This window comes from Acartia tonsa, chromosome 1 (assembly GCF_053477335.1).
Source record: "Acartia tonsa isolate MP-2025a chromosome 1, ASM5347733v1, whole genome shotgun sequence".
Taxonomy (NCBI): domain Eukaryota; kingdom Metazoa; phylum Arthropoda; class Copepoda; order Calanoida; family Acartiidae; genus Acartia; species Acartia tonsa.
This window is the reverse complement of record NC_137260.1, coordinates 32104944-32122704: the sequence shown is the minus strand read 5'-3', so window position 1 is coordinate 32122704 and position 17761 is coordinate 32104944. Positions and strand designations below refer to the sequence as shown.

The 17761-nt window shown below is 30.7% G+C and overlaps 1 protein-coding gene across 2 annotated transcripts in view; it reads left to right on the top strand.

Moving 5' to 3' along the window:
- The window catches only part of LOC145329963 (uncharacterized), a 48866-nt gene that overhangs the window by 14972 nt on the left and 16133 nt on the right, over positions 1-17761 (top strand). For both annotated transcript variants that reach the window (XM_080174464.1, XM_080174473.1), the window contains exons 8-11: positions 4192-4389; positions 8288-8395; positions 8922-9017; positions 16824-16872. In XM_080174464.1, coding sequence (XP_080030590.1) covers positions 4192-4389; positions 8288-8395; positions 8922-9017; positions 16824-16872 — 451 coding nt within the window. The remainder of the gene's footprint in view (positions 1-4191; positions 4390-8287; positions 8396-8921; positions 9018-16823; positions 16873-17761) is intronic.

Genomic DNA, 17761 nt, shown 5'->3' with positions numbered 1-17761 from the left:
TTTTATTTGCTAAATATATCAGAAAATATACTCTAAAACTTAAACAATCTGCTTGGCTGTCCTTAATATTATGGGGAAAATATGTATTGCTCGGCAATTTTTTTATGATAGGCCAATACATTTTTATGTGAAGATTCCCTAGTCTAAGTCCAAAGTTACTGTTTGAATAATTTTGTTCGCCCTTGTTCTTTTTATACTATTAACAAATATATAACGTATAATTTTATTGCTAACGTATCATTAAAACTATACCCTAATAATGTCCCTCCTGCTCTATTATTGGGTGCTGTAAAAATTAAATCTGGCTGGTTAAATGCACCCAAAAGATTTGTGAGAGTTAAATCGTTTTGTTATTTACAGAACCAGTGTATTATATTCCACAAATGAATAAACATTTGACATTTTGTCACTTACAGTGTTTTCTCTTTTTGTTTCTGTTACAACTCTTGTTTCTCCTCAAAACAAATTTTATGTCAATATTATAAAAAAATTTTATTAAATTTCTATATTATTCTTGTATATTTTTTCCAGTATGGCTTCGAAGCCGATTAATATCCGTTGGATTAGAACCGGTTATTGGCCAAACTGAAAAATCATATAAAGCATCGTATATTAATATATTATATATTATTAATGTATTATATATTTCATGAATATTAAAATAAAAATATAAAAAATAATACCAGTTTTGTTAGCCTGGGCCTTCGCGGAAAGCTATCTATAATTAATATTGTTATACTTTTAATGTAATCTTTGTAAGTAAATGATAAAGACAAATAAAGAATCAAATAATAATAATAATATAATTCGCTGCGATAAATAACTCGGTATTATGAAACTAAATTGTTTGCCATTAAATATAAAAAAATTGTGATTGTTTCATGATTATTAATCTCTTTCCTGATATTGAATAAAGTTCTACTTGAAAAGATTGAATTTGTTGAAATGGCTCTTGTAAACTAACTTTATTGTTGGCGAATTTGAATATTGCAAACATGCCTGCCTGTCCACAGATACAAGGATACGGTTTTTAATTTTTTTATTGATTCAGGAATACATACATTGATGAAAGTTAGAATTGAATTAAGTTACCTAGTTATGCATAGTTAATAATAGTATGACATGTTATAATGGAAAGGTCCCTGATTAGATTGTATTAAAAATATTATTGCCTGCTATTTAAATAGTCATCTTCAAATAGCAAAATTTGAAATTATAGGATCAATTCCGTTTATGTGGGTCATACGGTACCAAGGGCTCAAAATAAGGATAATTTTTATTTTCCTATTTTACCTGTTCTTTGTTCTTTATCCTGATACCTAGTTGACAAATACTGTGCAATGTTTGCAAATTTTTCTATTTGTAAATTTTAAGCAGATCATTGGACGGACAGCATTTTGTCCACAAGGATAAAACAGACATCCAGTTACTATAGTATATACTTATAGGATTAGGGTTGGCAATCAGAATCTGGAATCCGCCCAATTTTGGAATCCAGAATCCGAATCTGGAATCCGTTTTTTTATAGCAAATTCGGATTCTTAATTGTTATGCTAAAAAATAAAGGTACTAAGAAAGAGAGGTAATGTCTGATTGAGCCAATAAATGAATCGCATCGGAGCATACATGAAATCTCATTGGTTGAATTAAACTGAAGTTTTCTAGTTTTTTCATTAGAGTTAATTAGAGCTGTTCTTTCATCTTTTACTCGAATCAAGTCCATCACATGAAGTACTGCCTCCATATTGTTGTTTCACATCTATATTTTATCTGTGCATTAATAATAAATATGCTTCATCTATTGCAATCATTGTAAAATAATAAAAATCCCTTTATGAATTTAAGTTAATAAAATTATATTTTTTTCTTGAGTTTCTATTAAAACAAAAAAAATAATATCTCGGACTTCAAATGTACATGATTTATAATCTTCGTATCTATTATAAACATTTAAAATACATAAATTCATAGTTTGTTTCATGTTTACCTCGAAATAAATTATATAAAAATAAAATAACAACAAATAGCAATACAACAGTACGTTCGTTACGTTTTCAACAGGACCTAGCGTTGTACTGTGTACACACTGTACACATATGGGTAAGAGGAAAGGGCATATTTTTTTCATTTTGTTCATATAAAGAGTCAGCTGTAAATAGTTGCATTTCTTAAGATAAAGCTTTTTTCACGTAAATTATATCGTGTTAAAATTTATTTTCTAGTATAGTGTAAAGCATATTACAAATCCTTTAATAAGTTAGCTATGAATTGTTTTATTCCTTAATATAAAGTTAGCTTTCTAGAAATTATATACTCGAAAAATTTTAAAGTTTTTTGTCAGCTGGAGGAGTTCCTTTGTCAGATTTACGTAAAAGGGGTTCACACTATACTTCTTCTCTCCTAATTCTATTTGCTAAAATTAGCGTCTTGCGTTTTTTCTTTCACCCCCCCCCCCCTCTTTGAAGGCAAAGATTTCCATCCCCCCACTTACACCACCAAGTGGAGAGATCAAATATGAAATAACGCATCTTTAGATTCTTCCCGGTATGATTTAATCCCTTAATTTATTTTTTAAAAAGCCTTTAAAAATATTGCTAGAATCCGGAATTTGTCAAAAAATAAGAATCCGGAATCTGCGTAGAATCCGTTTTATTTTCAGACAGATTCTTGTAAGAATCTGAATCAGGACTGAAAATTTGACAGATTGCCAACCCTATGTAGGATTAAAGATACTAATGCACTTCAACTCGGTTGATAAAGTTTAATTTGATCTATTTTCAAGTGATAACAAATAACTGTAACAGGATAATTTGAAACAGGAAGTGAGAATATAAAATAATAATAGTGTTAATTATAACTAGCGGCTACGCCCCCTAAAGGTTTAGCGGAACGTAAAATGTTTTAATTCAAATTTACGTTAAGATCAGCTGTTCACCAATTGGGTTGGTTATGTTTTTTTTTGTGATTTCTCTTGGTAGGGTGGCTGTACTCTCTACTAAAATATTTTTTATCCTTTCCAGGACCTATGATAAGCTTTCCTGTAAATGGGTACAGACAGACTGACGTCTAATGGTATGGTTTATTTCCCGAATTAAGAAAATTTTATATTTGTTACAATAAGTTTTACAAAGGTATAACACACATAAATCGCATTTTTATAAAAACAAGTTAAACATGCAGTAGCGTTAGATTGGAGTATAGTTAGTTTATATTCTACTAGCGGCTACGCCACTAAAAGATTACAAGGGCACTTAAGGTGGAGGGAGATGTTGACTTCCCCTAATGTAATTTTCATTTTAAAAGAAAAAAATAGGCGGGGAGATCACTCTTTATCGATAAGGTGGGTGTTACCCTCCTCCAAAATAGTTTAAAACCTTTTTTTTTTTCTTGGGGGGGGGTGGTGGTACCATCCCACCCCGGAGTTATAATACTTCCCAGGATCTATAAAAAGCTACCCTTTAAAGGAGAACCATATCGGTTCAGTTGTTAGTCAGATTTTTTGCTACAGACAAAAAATATTAGCCAATAATAGTTGATTTAATTTTAGAGTTAATTTTTTCCTCTTTAAAAACTTTTAGATATTGGAAAATTGTCAAGTTAAGGATGTAAATTAAATTGAGCGCTAATATTGAAAAACTTTCATCTTATACATACACTTTTCTTTGCTCATTTTAAAGATTTTGAAAAAATACTTTAGGGGTCAGGATTTTGCAAGAAAAATTGTATTTGAATTTACACTTTGCATAAAGTTCAACTAAACATAAAGTGCTATTAGTCAGAAAAATGTTTTAGTTGAAGTTAAATTTGTTTAGAAATTTCATGCCTGTTTTGGGTAAACTATTTTGAAATGCAGCTAGTTAATGTTTATAATATTTCACCCTTGAAAACGTTTAACATTTACTTAAAATTAATGAGGTCTAATTTGTTTTCCTGCAACGATAATTTAAAGTACAGAAAAATAGCTAATTTTGTTTTTTAAAGTTGAATTAAGTAATATTAAAGAGAGGAAAAGCTGTTCATTTTTACTAATTAAATTTTTATTTACAAATTATGCTACTTTAATCTGTAAGAATATTGAAAATTATAGTTATTTTATAGATTTTTTCGATTTGAATCATTTGTTGATTTTTTTTGTTATTAAGTTTTCTCCTTATATTCTATATGATTGAATATAATTACTTTTGTTTTCAGGCGGAGAAAAACAAAGAAAAATCCAGCAAAGAAAATGGCGGTCAGACTGGTACTTTTGACAGCGGTGGGACAGACGGAGGTGGCGAAGGTCAAAATGGGGCTGGAGGAGGAGGTGGGTTTGAAGAGACAGCGCTGCAGCTTCACAATCTCTCCACGCAATTGGATGTGGCGGAACAATCACAAGCACAACTTTCTCAGGTATTATGTTTAATTTAAATTTATTGATTGTTGATCTGATATTTCTTAGACTTGTCAGAAAAGCTGCCAAAGAAAAAAAATACTTTTTCTTGGAAAAAATGGTAGTTTGACTTAAACATGGTGTTTAATATTTTATTGATTCATACAGTTAAAGCTTACAGCTTATTGTTTCTCTAGGGGGAGAAATAATGAAGTAAAAATTATAATGGTTCCCAAAGCTTAATCTTTTATTCGTAGACTTCAAAACTTTTAGTCTTAAATCTTAATTAGTTTGCACAAACCTTCATTGTCTAAACTAATCCATCAACGATTTTAGTATACAAAAGGGGTAATTTTGTTTATCGCGATACGTGCTGTACAAATATTTATCGCCCATTATCTTGTTCCTTAGGTTCCATTATTTTTGGGTAGAATATACTTCTCTCTCAGAGATAAGTCAGTTATTTCTCTGAACAATTCTGAATTTAAATTCAATTTAAGCATTCGTTTCAACTGAATTTTCTGACATTTCAATCCGATAACAATGGTTTTAGCAATAGGCAACTAAGCTATTAGAAATAAAATACATTTTTTTGATAACTCAAAGAGTTTTTTTATGTAATATGTATTATCCAAAAAAGCGAGGTACAGAACACAGCCAGCAATAAAGTGAATAGTTTTATAAGATACACATAACATGATTAAAATAGATTTATGTTGCTAAGTTATCTCATATTCTAAATATTTTTTCTAAAGATTATCATTAATATCTGACTTACATATTATTCCTTTTCCAATTATTTAACAAATTCACTACCTCACATACACAGAAGCCAAGTCTCAAAGTATTTAAATAAAAAAATCACAGTTGAAAATACAATATTATTAGCTTATGCCCCTACTGTAAAAACTCCTTTGTTGAATGACTTATGGAATATTCTAAAATCATCCGAAATATGCCACTAGCAAACCACACATACTAAATTTAGAATGTTTAAATAGCAAAATTGTTAATTTAACAATTTTTATGAATAATTGTAAACTTTGATTTATTTTCAAAGTTTATGAATTAATGAAAACTGAAGCTAAAGACAAAGAGAATAAGTTCAGTTTTTTTTTAACAAAAGATTTTTGCATGATAACAGAAGTAACCTATATCTTTGAAAAACAACTAAAACATTGGAATGTAAATTAAACTGAAACCTAAAGATTTTTTACCACATTTGGATACATTTGTTGAAATTTGAGAACTATAAAAATCATTTCTTATTTCAATAAACAACACATAATGAGTTAACATTATTTATTAGGACTGCCATTCTGATTTAGTAGAAATTTGTAAACAATATACTAAAGTTAATACACCACAAAAGTACGATTTCAATTCATTTTTAGTATCTAGAATTAAGACTTATGGGTAATGGTATAATATGCTTAAATTGTGTTTTTGTACCTTGTCTCAGTGTAGTTACAAAATATAATTTGATTGGTAGTTAAAACCTTCTCCGCAGTTGTCTAAGTCAATTACTAAGTTCTAACAACATGTTATGAAATTACAAATGTAAGGGAAATGTATTCTAAACACTGAACAACTTTATTATGCAATCTACATTTTCCTGGATATTTTGTCTATTGTAGTCCATAAGTATACAGCTTTACAGTATATTGTTTCTATTTGGTAAAGCTGCACAAATGTACTGTAAGGCTGTATACTTATGGACTACCATAGACAAAATATCCAGGAAAATGTAGATTGCATAATAAAGTTGTTTAGGGTTTAGCGCATAATTTAGGATGAGTTTGAAAGTCTAATATAATTTAAGTAGGTATATAAGAACGCAGAGATTTGGAAGAGAAAAATAGATCAAAAACTAATGCTTAAATACCTAAACAAATTAAGAATGTTTTAGATTGAATACTAGCTGCTACGCTCAACTTTTAATTTTAAGAAGAAATAAGAAAAAAGTAATTCAGAGGGGGATTATTTTATCTAGGGGTAATTGCTCTTGGTAGGGTTGTGGTACACTCCCTCTAAATAGTTAAAAACTTTTTCTGGATCTAAGAGAAGCTTTACTGTAAAGTAGAATTATATTGGATCAGCAGTTCTTCATAAATTCATTGCTAAATGCACACATACAAACAGACGGACACATCCTGTTACTTTAATATGAGGATATGTATGACCTGGCCTTCTTCATTATTATGATTAAATGTCCTAGTACCTTCACGTATTTCATATATTTGTCATATCTTGTAGGAGGCATATTGTTTTATCTTTTTATTAAGTAGTTGCACAATAGTAAAGAAATGTGCATTTTCTCTGTATTGTATCTTTAAGAATTCATGGAATATGGATTGGTAATTTTATTGAAATAATAAGTAGACCTTTCTCATTTGATAATTGTCAAAATATTATCCCTTTATACTATGTTGTATGCTACAAGTAAATTATTTCTTGACTAGGTATATAGTAAAGAATATACAAATATCATGCACAATAATATAATATATTCCCTGGTTCTATTATAAAGAATATACAAATATCATGCACAATAATATGATATTATCCATGTTTCCCTGGTTCTAATATAAAGAATATACAAATATCATGCACAATAATAATATGATATTATCCATGTTTCCCTGGTTCTAATATAAAGAATATACAAATATCATGCACAATAATATGATATTATCCATGTTTCCCTGGTTCTATTATAAAGAACATACAAATATCATGCACAATAATATGATATTATCCATGTTTCCCTGGTTCTAATATAAAGAATATACAAATATCATGCACAATAATAATATGATATTATCCATGTTTCCCTGGTTCTAATATAAAGAATATACAAATATCATGCACAATAATATGATATTATCCATGTTTCCCTGGTTCTAATATAAAGAATATACAAATATCATGCACAATAATATGATATTATCCATGTTTCCCTGGTTCTAATATAAAGAATATACAAATATCATGCACAATAATATGATATTGCTATAGTGCACTTCTCTATATCTCATCAATAAAACTTTTGTAGATTGCAAAATCCTGGATATAGTTTTTTTCAATGCATAAATTAACAATTTACATAGCAAATAATATTGTGTACATTGATATCAATATGATATCTCTTATAAGCCAGAACTAAAGCATATTTTGCAATACTTATACACTACCCTCAACTAACTTGTAAATTGCGGCCTATTCTTCGAATTTAGCTTCTTATTTGCGCAATTGTAGTAGCGGACGGCTTTTAAGCAGCTTTTTTTTACTTTTTGAATGTTTGTTCTCTTCACGGCTGCCGAGAATGTAACAAAACCAGTTCATATTATAAGATCTCATAAAATAAAAAGTTTGTGTTCTAAGATTATATTTCTTTTTTTGATGAATATTAGATGAAAATATGAGAGGTTGAAAGCATGCAAAATTACAATTACAAACAAACACAAGTTTATATTGTGAAATGTTGAATAGATGCAACTGTTTAATAAAATGTGCTCAAACACTAATTCATTAACCACGCATCTTGAATGTTTGGTCTTCAAAAATGACAGAAGTTATACTAAAAACTTATTTTGTCCATCCCTCCTTCTTAATTGTACTTTCTTGTACTTCCTGAAAGAAAAGACAATATTACGTGGGGGTGGGGCATTTTTCTATGCCTAACTCCTGCGGGGCGGACGGCCCTAACCTTGTAGAGCCTATGCCTGCGGTGCCTTAACCCTGTCAGTACTTAATATAACCTAACCTAACATGACCTAAAGTAATAAATAAACGAAACACCTTCCCCCTCCCCCCTTACTTTATATTTTTTCTAAAATAAGAGGGGGAGGGGTAGGTATTATCAGTGTTTAAAAGTGTTATAATGCCAACATTTGTTTATAATTACTACTTTTCTAGGATCTTCAAAGGGTAACCAGCGAAAAAATGGAGTTAATTAACAGAGTATCCACTCTTCAAATGCAATTAGAAGAAAGAAGGCTTGAAGGAGTAGATGCAATAAGTAAGGTAAGATATGGAATTTTCATAAGAGTTAAGTCAGTGTAATAAAGCCTGTTAAAAGTATGTAAATGATTTGACAAATTATGAATAAGTTAATGCAATTCGTAGATACTTTATATAACTTTAAGCATGGAAGGGAGGGGCATTTACATTTTTTTTCTTTCTCCCCCCCCCCCCTGAAATATTATCATCTACCATTGGAATAATGAGCATTGCACTACCACTGTATCCATGAATTGTATTTCTTGTCATTACAAACTAGTGGCCTCTTAGGGCACTCGGGAGAAGTCGACACTTTCAATTTTAATTTTAAAAGAAAATTTTTTTTTTTCTGGGGTTGATATCTCGAGGGAATTTGTAGATACTCTACCCCAAAATGGTCATAAGCCTTTCCTGGACCTATAAGAAGCTTCACTGTAAAGGAGAAACATATCGGTTCAAGGATTACCGAGATCCTTCGCAACACACAGACAGATAGAGACATTAACATCCTGTTACTTTTTAATAAGGATTGAATTAGTGTACTATTTAGTTGGAACATTTGGAGAAAGATAAGTGGGAGCTAAGCCGAGTGAACCAAGACCTTCAACAAAGATTACAACAAACGGTTGCTTTGGCTCATATGCAGGTAATATTTAATATGCCTAAAAAATATTTAAACTTTTAAATATTTTTTTTTATTTGTTAATATTTCTGCAAAAAGCGGACATTTTGTTAACATATAATCAGTTGGACATTAATTTTTATTTTTGACTTTTATAAGTAACCAAATAAATATTATTGTCAGGTACATAATTGAAAACATAGAAAAATATCCATGATGATTTAATGTTTACTAGAAAAGAGGAGAAATTTGGACTGCATGTAAATTATACTGAGCCCCAAAGTTAAAAACACAATGTCTCATTTGTTGGCTTAAAAACTTTGGATACTTTGATTAATATTGTATTTGTAAATACAAACTTGCTGTGTTTAAACTTTTCTGTCATCAATTTAAATCTGTTAAATACTAATTTCACTTATTGTAATCTGGGGTGTACGTCAATTTATCGTCCATTGTCTTACCCTAAAGATCTCTCATAGTTTGCACCCGTGTTGTCTGGTATAAATAATCAATCTTATTTTATTTTGGCAACATCTTACAACACACTTTCTTTGTCTTTTGTCGTGTCACACAGGGAAATATTTATAAGAAATATTTGCACTGGTACCTTGTCCCTAATACAGGGTCTTTACAGTCGTTTGCAAATATGCCAATTTCCAGGGTTTGTGGTCACATCGGACTATATATTAAACTGGTACCCAAAGTTTTATAACCATGTGTTCTTATTTGTCGGCTCAAAATTATGGGTACTTTTATTAAACTTTGATTGTTTTGTTCAAACTTTTCAATCAATAATTTTATACAGAAAGGGTAATTTGGTTTTTCATAATTGGGTTTTATTTAGATTTTTCATCCATTATCTTATCCCTTAAGATCTCAGGCCATTTCCTATATGCACCTCTCAAAATTTGATTCAGTCTTAAAAAGGTTTCAATCTTGATATTATGACTTCTGTCAAACTCCATGCACTTTGCTAAAATACAGTTTACACATATTATAGTACTATTACTACATTTATTGCAAGTGACCAAATTTGCTTCCTAGTAAAAAAGAAATGGGGATAAATATTCGCAGAAAATATGCAAAATGAGTAAAATTAATCATATATCTGATTTATGCATTTGCACCATTAGTAAAAATTTAAAAAAAACATTGGTGGTATAGTGTAATGAAAGACTTAAGCCATGAACTTGCTTTTTAGGTAAGATTATTATAATATTAATAAATAGCAGGTCTAAGTTTCCATGAATTGTAATAATAATATCCCTTTGGCAAATTTTAAGTCCTTTTCATTCGTCCATCCATGTCTATTTGTTTTCAAGAATAAACCTCCCTAAAATGTTTTGGAAAGGATTGAGCTCTATTTCTTGCGTGCACTAGATTACAAAGGCTGAGCTATGGATGTAATAAAAAGGTTCTCATTCTATAGAAAATGCATTTGGACGGACTAACTTTATTAGAATACTAATATATTAGTGATTATACAATAGATAACTAGTTTAAAAAAGGAATAAGAAAAGGGATAATGTATAAATAGTTGACTGAACAGATGTTATAGTTTTAAATCAAAGCTGTTTATTTAAAACAAGTTATTTTTTCCAAATATGATATAAACATCAACAAAAAAAGTATTACGAATGTTTTACAATTTCTAGATAATTTGCTTATAAAGTTCATGTTTGTCTTAAAATTCTTGTATTGTACCTACTGTTCTTATAGGTCAATAGTATTATTACCCTTGTATTGTGTACATTAGATGTTAGATTGTTAAATCTATTATCATTTCATACTTCTTCTTTCCTTTTACTCGCGAATCTGGTTATTTATTGAAAGTTCTGCTAATCTGAGCTTTAATCAATCGTCATTTAACTGTCATTAGCTAAAAAACAAATATAATTTTTTTTCTTTATTGCCTTATCTCTTCAAAAAATTATCTAACTTCTTTCAGTAAGTCGACAATTGAATATATTATCTTCATTTCGCTGTGCTTCTGAGAATTATACTTGTTCTTGATCTCTTTGAATGTTCTAACCAACAAATCAATGAATCACCCCTTAAAAATAAGGATACTCCATTAATCTTTCCAAGTTTTTTTTTTATGAAGAAAATCATTACTTTTATTCATAATGATCCTCTAATTTTTCTTGGGTACATTCATGAAAAAAGAATTAGGGTTGAATTTATCAGTATTTAGCACTTCTAAAAAAATTTGATCAGACTTTCGACTTTTTGGCGGCTTTTTATGAACCACAAATTTTATGTCACAAACCCTTACGCCAGTGAACACTTCAGAAAAATAGACTTACAAATATATTTTTAAAATATAAAGCTTTAAACATCAAATGGCCTATTTGATTCTCAAAAAGGGAGATCTCGAACGGTTCAGTGGTTAGCAAGATCATAGTGGACAAACAAAAAATTATCTTTGAAATAATAGGATTCAAACCTAAGAATTAATCTAAATGACAATGTTCTAAATTTGCATATAATTCCACCTTCATTAAATGTCCACTAACTTGTTAAATTAATCAAACAAAGTTTTGTTTTAATACATACAGGGTTTTATTTCTCTGGTTATAAATACAAGTTTGAATATGTGAATACCATCTAAACTAAACTTATTTCAACAATTCAGTCAAACATATAATTTGGAATAAACTCTAATGCTGCAAATTGCAAGGATGAAACCATGAGTGAAAAGTCTAAAAAAATGCATTTAAATAATTTTAAATTATTACCATTCCTTCAAGGTATTGCTGAACTGAACTAATAGAGTTCTCCATTTTAATAAGGCTTTTTTTTATAGTTTTTGGTAATGATTTTAGGCTATATCAAATCTAAGCGTTGGGATGGTTTTTGGCTATTTTACTACTCTCCCTCCCAAAGATGCTAGAGAAGTAGCCGCTAGTGTTAAAAATAATATCTAGATTTGCAACTTAAAATTGAATTTTAGAGGTCCCTACATCCCTGGTAATTTGTGTATTTCCCTTTAATCCTGAAATAAGGGGGGGGGAAGTTCTGCCACTTTCGCGTAAACAGTGTGCAGTGGACTAGGTATTGATTTTAGATTATAGGTTATTTAGGATAAAAGTTTACTTTTGGGTATTAGTTCACGTATATTTAATCATTTTTTGAATAGGTCTCCAGGTTCAGGTGCTGCAGGCTGGAAGGTCGTTTCTGGACAGGTAAAAAAATTAAAAAATTTTTGTTTGAAGAGTTAGAGAGCAACTTATAAAACAAAATATGCTTCTTTTTGAATGTTATTAACATATCTGCAGAAAAAATTGAATTCGGCCTCCAGGTTCAGGTGCTGCAGGCCTCCAGGTACACTCTGGACAGGTAAAAATTAAAAAAAATTATTTGAAGAGTTAGAGGTACACTTATTAAACCAAATATGCATCTTTTTGAATGTTATTACCATATTAGAAGAAAAAATGACAATCGGCCTCCAGGTTCAGGTGCTGCAGGCCTCCAGGTACACTCTGGACAGGTAAAGATTAAGTTTTCTTATTTGAAGAGTTAGAGGTACACTTATTTAACCAAATATGCATCTTTATGGATGTTATCATCATATTTGCAGAAAAATTTAAAATCGGCCTCCAGGTTCAGGTGCTGCAGGCCTCCAGGTACACTCTGGACAGGTAAAAATTAAAATTTCTTATTTGAAGAGTTTGATGTACACTTATTTAACCAAATATGCATCTTTTTGGATGTTATTACCATATTTGAAGAAAAAATGACAATCGGCCTCCAGGTCCAGGTGCTGCAGGCCTCCAGGTACACTCTGGACAGGTAAAAATCAAAATTTCTTATTTGAAGAGTTAGAGGTACACTTATAAAACAAAATATGCATCTTTTTGGATGTTATTACCATAATTGAAGGTAAATTGACAATCGGCCTCTAGGTTCAGGTGCTGCAGGCCTCCAGGTACATTCTGGACAGGTAAAAATTTTAAAAAAATTATTTAAAGAGTTAGAGGTAAACTTATTAAACCAAATATGCGTATTTTTGGATGTTATTATCATATTTGAAGGTAAATTGATATTCGGCCTCCAGGTACAGGTGCTGCAGGCCTCCAGATCCATTCTAGACAGGTAAAAATTAAAAAAAAATATTTAGAGGGTTACAGGTACACTTCTAAAACCAAATAAGCATCGTTTTGGATGTTATTATCATATTTACAGAAAAAATTCAAATTGGACTCTAGTTTCAGGTGCTGCATGCCTCCAGGTACACTCTGGACAGGTAAAAATTAAAATTTCTTATTTGAAGAGTTAGAGGTACACTTATTAATCCAAATATGCGTGTTTTTGGATGTTATTATCATATTTGAAGATAAATTGACAATCAGCCTCCAGGTACACTCTGGACAGTTAAAAATTAAAAACATTTATTTGAAGAGTTTCTTACATATGCACAGACAAACAGTCGGCCATTTAGAATATCAGAGGAACTTTTAACAAATATAGAATATAAAAATAAATACAATTTTTGCCAGAAAGTGTCAGGAATTCCTGCCTTTTTCTTTAGACGTGGATTGAATATACAATCTAAGAATTTCTTTATATTTTACTAACCTGGATGGAGAATCTGTAGCTCTGAATGACATCTGGATAAAATTAACCTCTCTCAGTAGTAATTTTAAAATTATTTCACTAGCATCTATACTTTATAATCTGAATCCTATTGAAATTGTATTCCCCATTCTGAGTATCTGTAATATTATATCTTAGACAGAATTATATTTTGCATATGTGTGGAAAACCATACATAAACAAAAAGTAATAAATACAGATCTATCTAGCTGGCTCCTGGAGGCCACCTTGACCCTATCTGGAGCACAACTCAAACCTTTCATCTAAATAAAACAAATTATAAAATTGATTTTTTAAACCTGTCCAGCAGGCTCCTGGAGGCTACCTAGAGCCTGCCTGGAACAAAAATAGAAGACTTACTTAATAAATTTTGTCATATTATTATATTTTAATAATTTTCTATTTAGAAACCTTTCCTCTAATATCAAATATTACCTTTATTGGAATTTACCTTGCCAGCGGCCACAAGCAGTCACCAGTGGTCACCAGGATCCAGGTAAGGTGTCCAAATCAAAAAGTATCAAAAAATATTATAACTGCCTGTCCAGAGTGTACCTGGAGGCCTGCAGCACCTGAACCTGGAGGCCGATTGTCAATTTACCTTCAAATATGGTAATAACATCCAATAAGTTGCATATTTAATTTAATAAGTGTATCTCTAACTCTTTAAATAAGAAATTTAAATTTTTACCTGTCCAGAGTGTACCTGGAGGCCGATTGTCAATTTACCTTCAAATATGGTAATAACATCCAAAAAGATGCATATTTTGTTTTATAAGTGTACCTCTAACTCTTCAAATACGAAATTTTAATTTCGACCTGTACAGAGTGTTCCTGGAGGCCTGCAGCACCTGAACCTGGAGGCCGATTGTCATTTTTTCTTCAAATATGGTAATAATATCCAAAAAGATGCATATTTGGTTAAATAAGTGTACCTCTAACTCTTCAAATAAATGTTTTTAATTTTTACCTGTCCAGAGTGTACCTGGAGGCCTGCAGCACCTGAACCTGGAGGCCGATTGTCATTTTTTCTTCAAATATGGTAATAACATCCAAAATGATGCATATTTGGTTAAATAAGTGTACATCAAACTCTTCAAATAAGAAAACTTAATCTTTACCTGTCCAGAGTGTACCTGGAGGCCTGCAGCACCTGAACCTGGAGGCCGATTTTAAATTTTTCTGCAAATATGATGATAACATCCATAAAGATGCATATTTGGTTAAATAAGTGTACCTCTAACTCTTCAAATAAGAAAACTTAATTTTTACCTGTCCAGAGTGTACCTGGAGGCCTGCAGCACCTGAACCTGGAGGCCGATTGTCATTTTTTCTTCTAATATGGTAATAACATTCAAAAAGATGCATATTTGGTTTAATAAGTGTACCTCTAACTCTTCAAATAATTTTTTTTAATTTTTACCTGTCCAGAGTGTACCTGGAGGCCTGCAGCACCTGAACCTGGAGGCCGAATTTAATTTTTTCTGCAGATATGTTAATAACATTCAAAAAGAAGCATATTTTGTTTTATAAGTTGCTCTCTAACTCTTCAAACAAAAAATTTTTAATTATTTTACCTGTCCAGAAACGACCTTCCAGCCTGCAGCACCTGAACCTGGAGACCTATTCAAAAAATGATTAAATATACGTGAACTAATACCCAAAAGTAAACTTTTATCCTAAATAACCTATAATCTAAAATCAATACCTAGTCCACTGCACACTGTTTACGCGAAAGTGGCAGAACTTCCCCCCCCCTTAAATTCTAATTAATATCTAAAATTTACACAGTTTTGGAGAGGAGAGCTGAGGGATTATTACTATCTATTTTCCCTTGTTTGTTAAAGCACACCTATCCTTCAATTTACTTCAACCTATATCTGTTTTTATTTGTTAAATGTGAACTTTTGTCTTTTATCATTGACGTTTATAGTCAGTTGATTTTAGTAATTCAGTTATGAATTTATTTCAATTTGTTGTCGATATTGTGTAGTTGCGCATCTACTTTGTAACTGTACTCATGACCATGCGTTTTTTGTCAATCTGAAGCAAACTTTATGTAACTTTCATTTTTTAATGTAAAATGAGCAGAGCTGAAAAGGACTTAGCACAAAAGGTTGTTAGCCTTTTATTGTTGTACTACCTATGGAATTGATTGTTTTTAGATGCAAAATTCAAATATATACCATTTGTAAGGTATTATTATAGTTTGATATTTGTGGAAGTTGTTATTCTTGTTGAGTAAAGTCCAACTATTCATTCAATTCCCAAAATTTGGTTTATATTAATATTATCAAAGGGACAGACAGAGATGGCCTCATCCGAACCAAAATATGATTACAGTGACGAAACTGTATTCGGCTCAATAGTAGCTGAATATCCACATGGATATTCAGCTACTTTTGGGGTCATTTTTGGATATACAACTACCATTGGAAAAATTTGTTGATTTTAAATACTATTCGTGGATATTTAAGTACTATTGAGCCCCATATTCAAATAACGGTTTGAAAAATTCAATAATGATAAGCTTATAGTTAATTTTTATGTCTTTGTTAATAGATATATTAAACTATCGCTAATCACAAGAAAAGCTACTGACATTTAACATCATTAGGTTTTCGCCATTTTCCGCTAAATTAGACTTTGTTATCATGTGTAAAAGTGAAAAAAGTTTACCGCATTTAAGAATATTTGGGTTTGTGAATATTTTCATAAAAGTTTTTTTTTGTACTTTAAAGTTTTTCTTTTTAATTAGCTGCATTTTTTTCATTGTTTTTTATTGGGTACTAAACTTTATTTATTTTATTTTCCTTATTTTTTCTTATCATATGTTTGTATCGCAGCTACTCTAATCAAATATGTGTTCATTGACTGCATTTTGTTTTGATGATGAATTTAAAGAAGGAATAATTTTATCCATTTGCTTGAAATTGGCTTGTAGATGTAGTTATAATTATACATAGATTAAATTGATTACGTTTATGAATTTTATCTAAAGATTTTCTGCATGATAAGATTTTTTACCCGTTCAAATTTCCCATAGAATATATAATGAATGATTAATATTGTTCGTGAAAATACAACTTGTACAACCCAATAAAAATATAGTTAAAGTTCCCAATGTTTCGAAGCCAACGAATGAGAGAATGTGTATATAAATGAAATATAAACTAGAATAATGTGAGATTGTCCCCCCTTTCCCTGAGAATACATGATTTTTTTCTTTGTTAGGCAGAAGGTAATGAATCACGTCTTCAGGAAGAAGTCGGCAAATTATTAGGTGAGAAAATAAAATTTACTTAACTTTTAGGAAAATGCAAGGGGGGGGGGGGGAAGTTCTGCCACTTTCGCGTAAACAGTGTGCAGTTGACTAGGTATTGATTTTAGATTATAGGTTATTTAGGATAAAAGTTTACTTTTGGGTATTAGTTCACGTATATTTAATCATTTTTTGAATAGGTCTCCAGGTTCAGGTGCTGCAGGCTGGAAGGTCGTTTCTGGACAGGTAAAAAAATAAAAAAAAATTTGTTTGAAGAGTTAGAGAGCAACTTATAAAACAAAATATGCTTCTTTTTTAATGTTATTAACATATCTGCAGAAAAAATTAAATTCGGCCTCCAGGTTCAGGTGCTGCAGGCCTCCAGGTACACTCTGGACAGGTAAAAATTTAAAAAAATTATTTGAAGAGTTAGAGGTACACTTATTAAACCAAATATGCATCTTTTTGAATGTTATTACCATATTAGAAGAAAAAATGACAATCGGCCTCCAGGTTCAGGTGCTGCAGGCCTCCAGGTACACTCTGGACAGGTAAAAATTAAGTTTTCTTATTTGAAGAGTTAGAGGTACACTTATTTAACCAAATATGCATCTTTATGGATGTTATCATCATATTTGCAGAAAAATTTAAAATCGGCCTCCAGGTTCAGGTGCTGCAGGCCTCCAGGTACACTCTGGACAGGTAAAAATTAAAATTTCTTATTTGAAGAGTTTGATGTACACTTATTTAACCAAATATGCATCTTTTTGGATGTTATTACCATATTTGAAGAAAAAATGACAATCGGCCTCCAGGTTCAGGTGCTGCAGGCCTCCAGGTTCAGGTGCTGCAGGCCTCCAGGTACACTCTGGACAGGTAAAAATTAAAAACATTTATTTGAAGAGTTAGA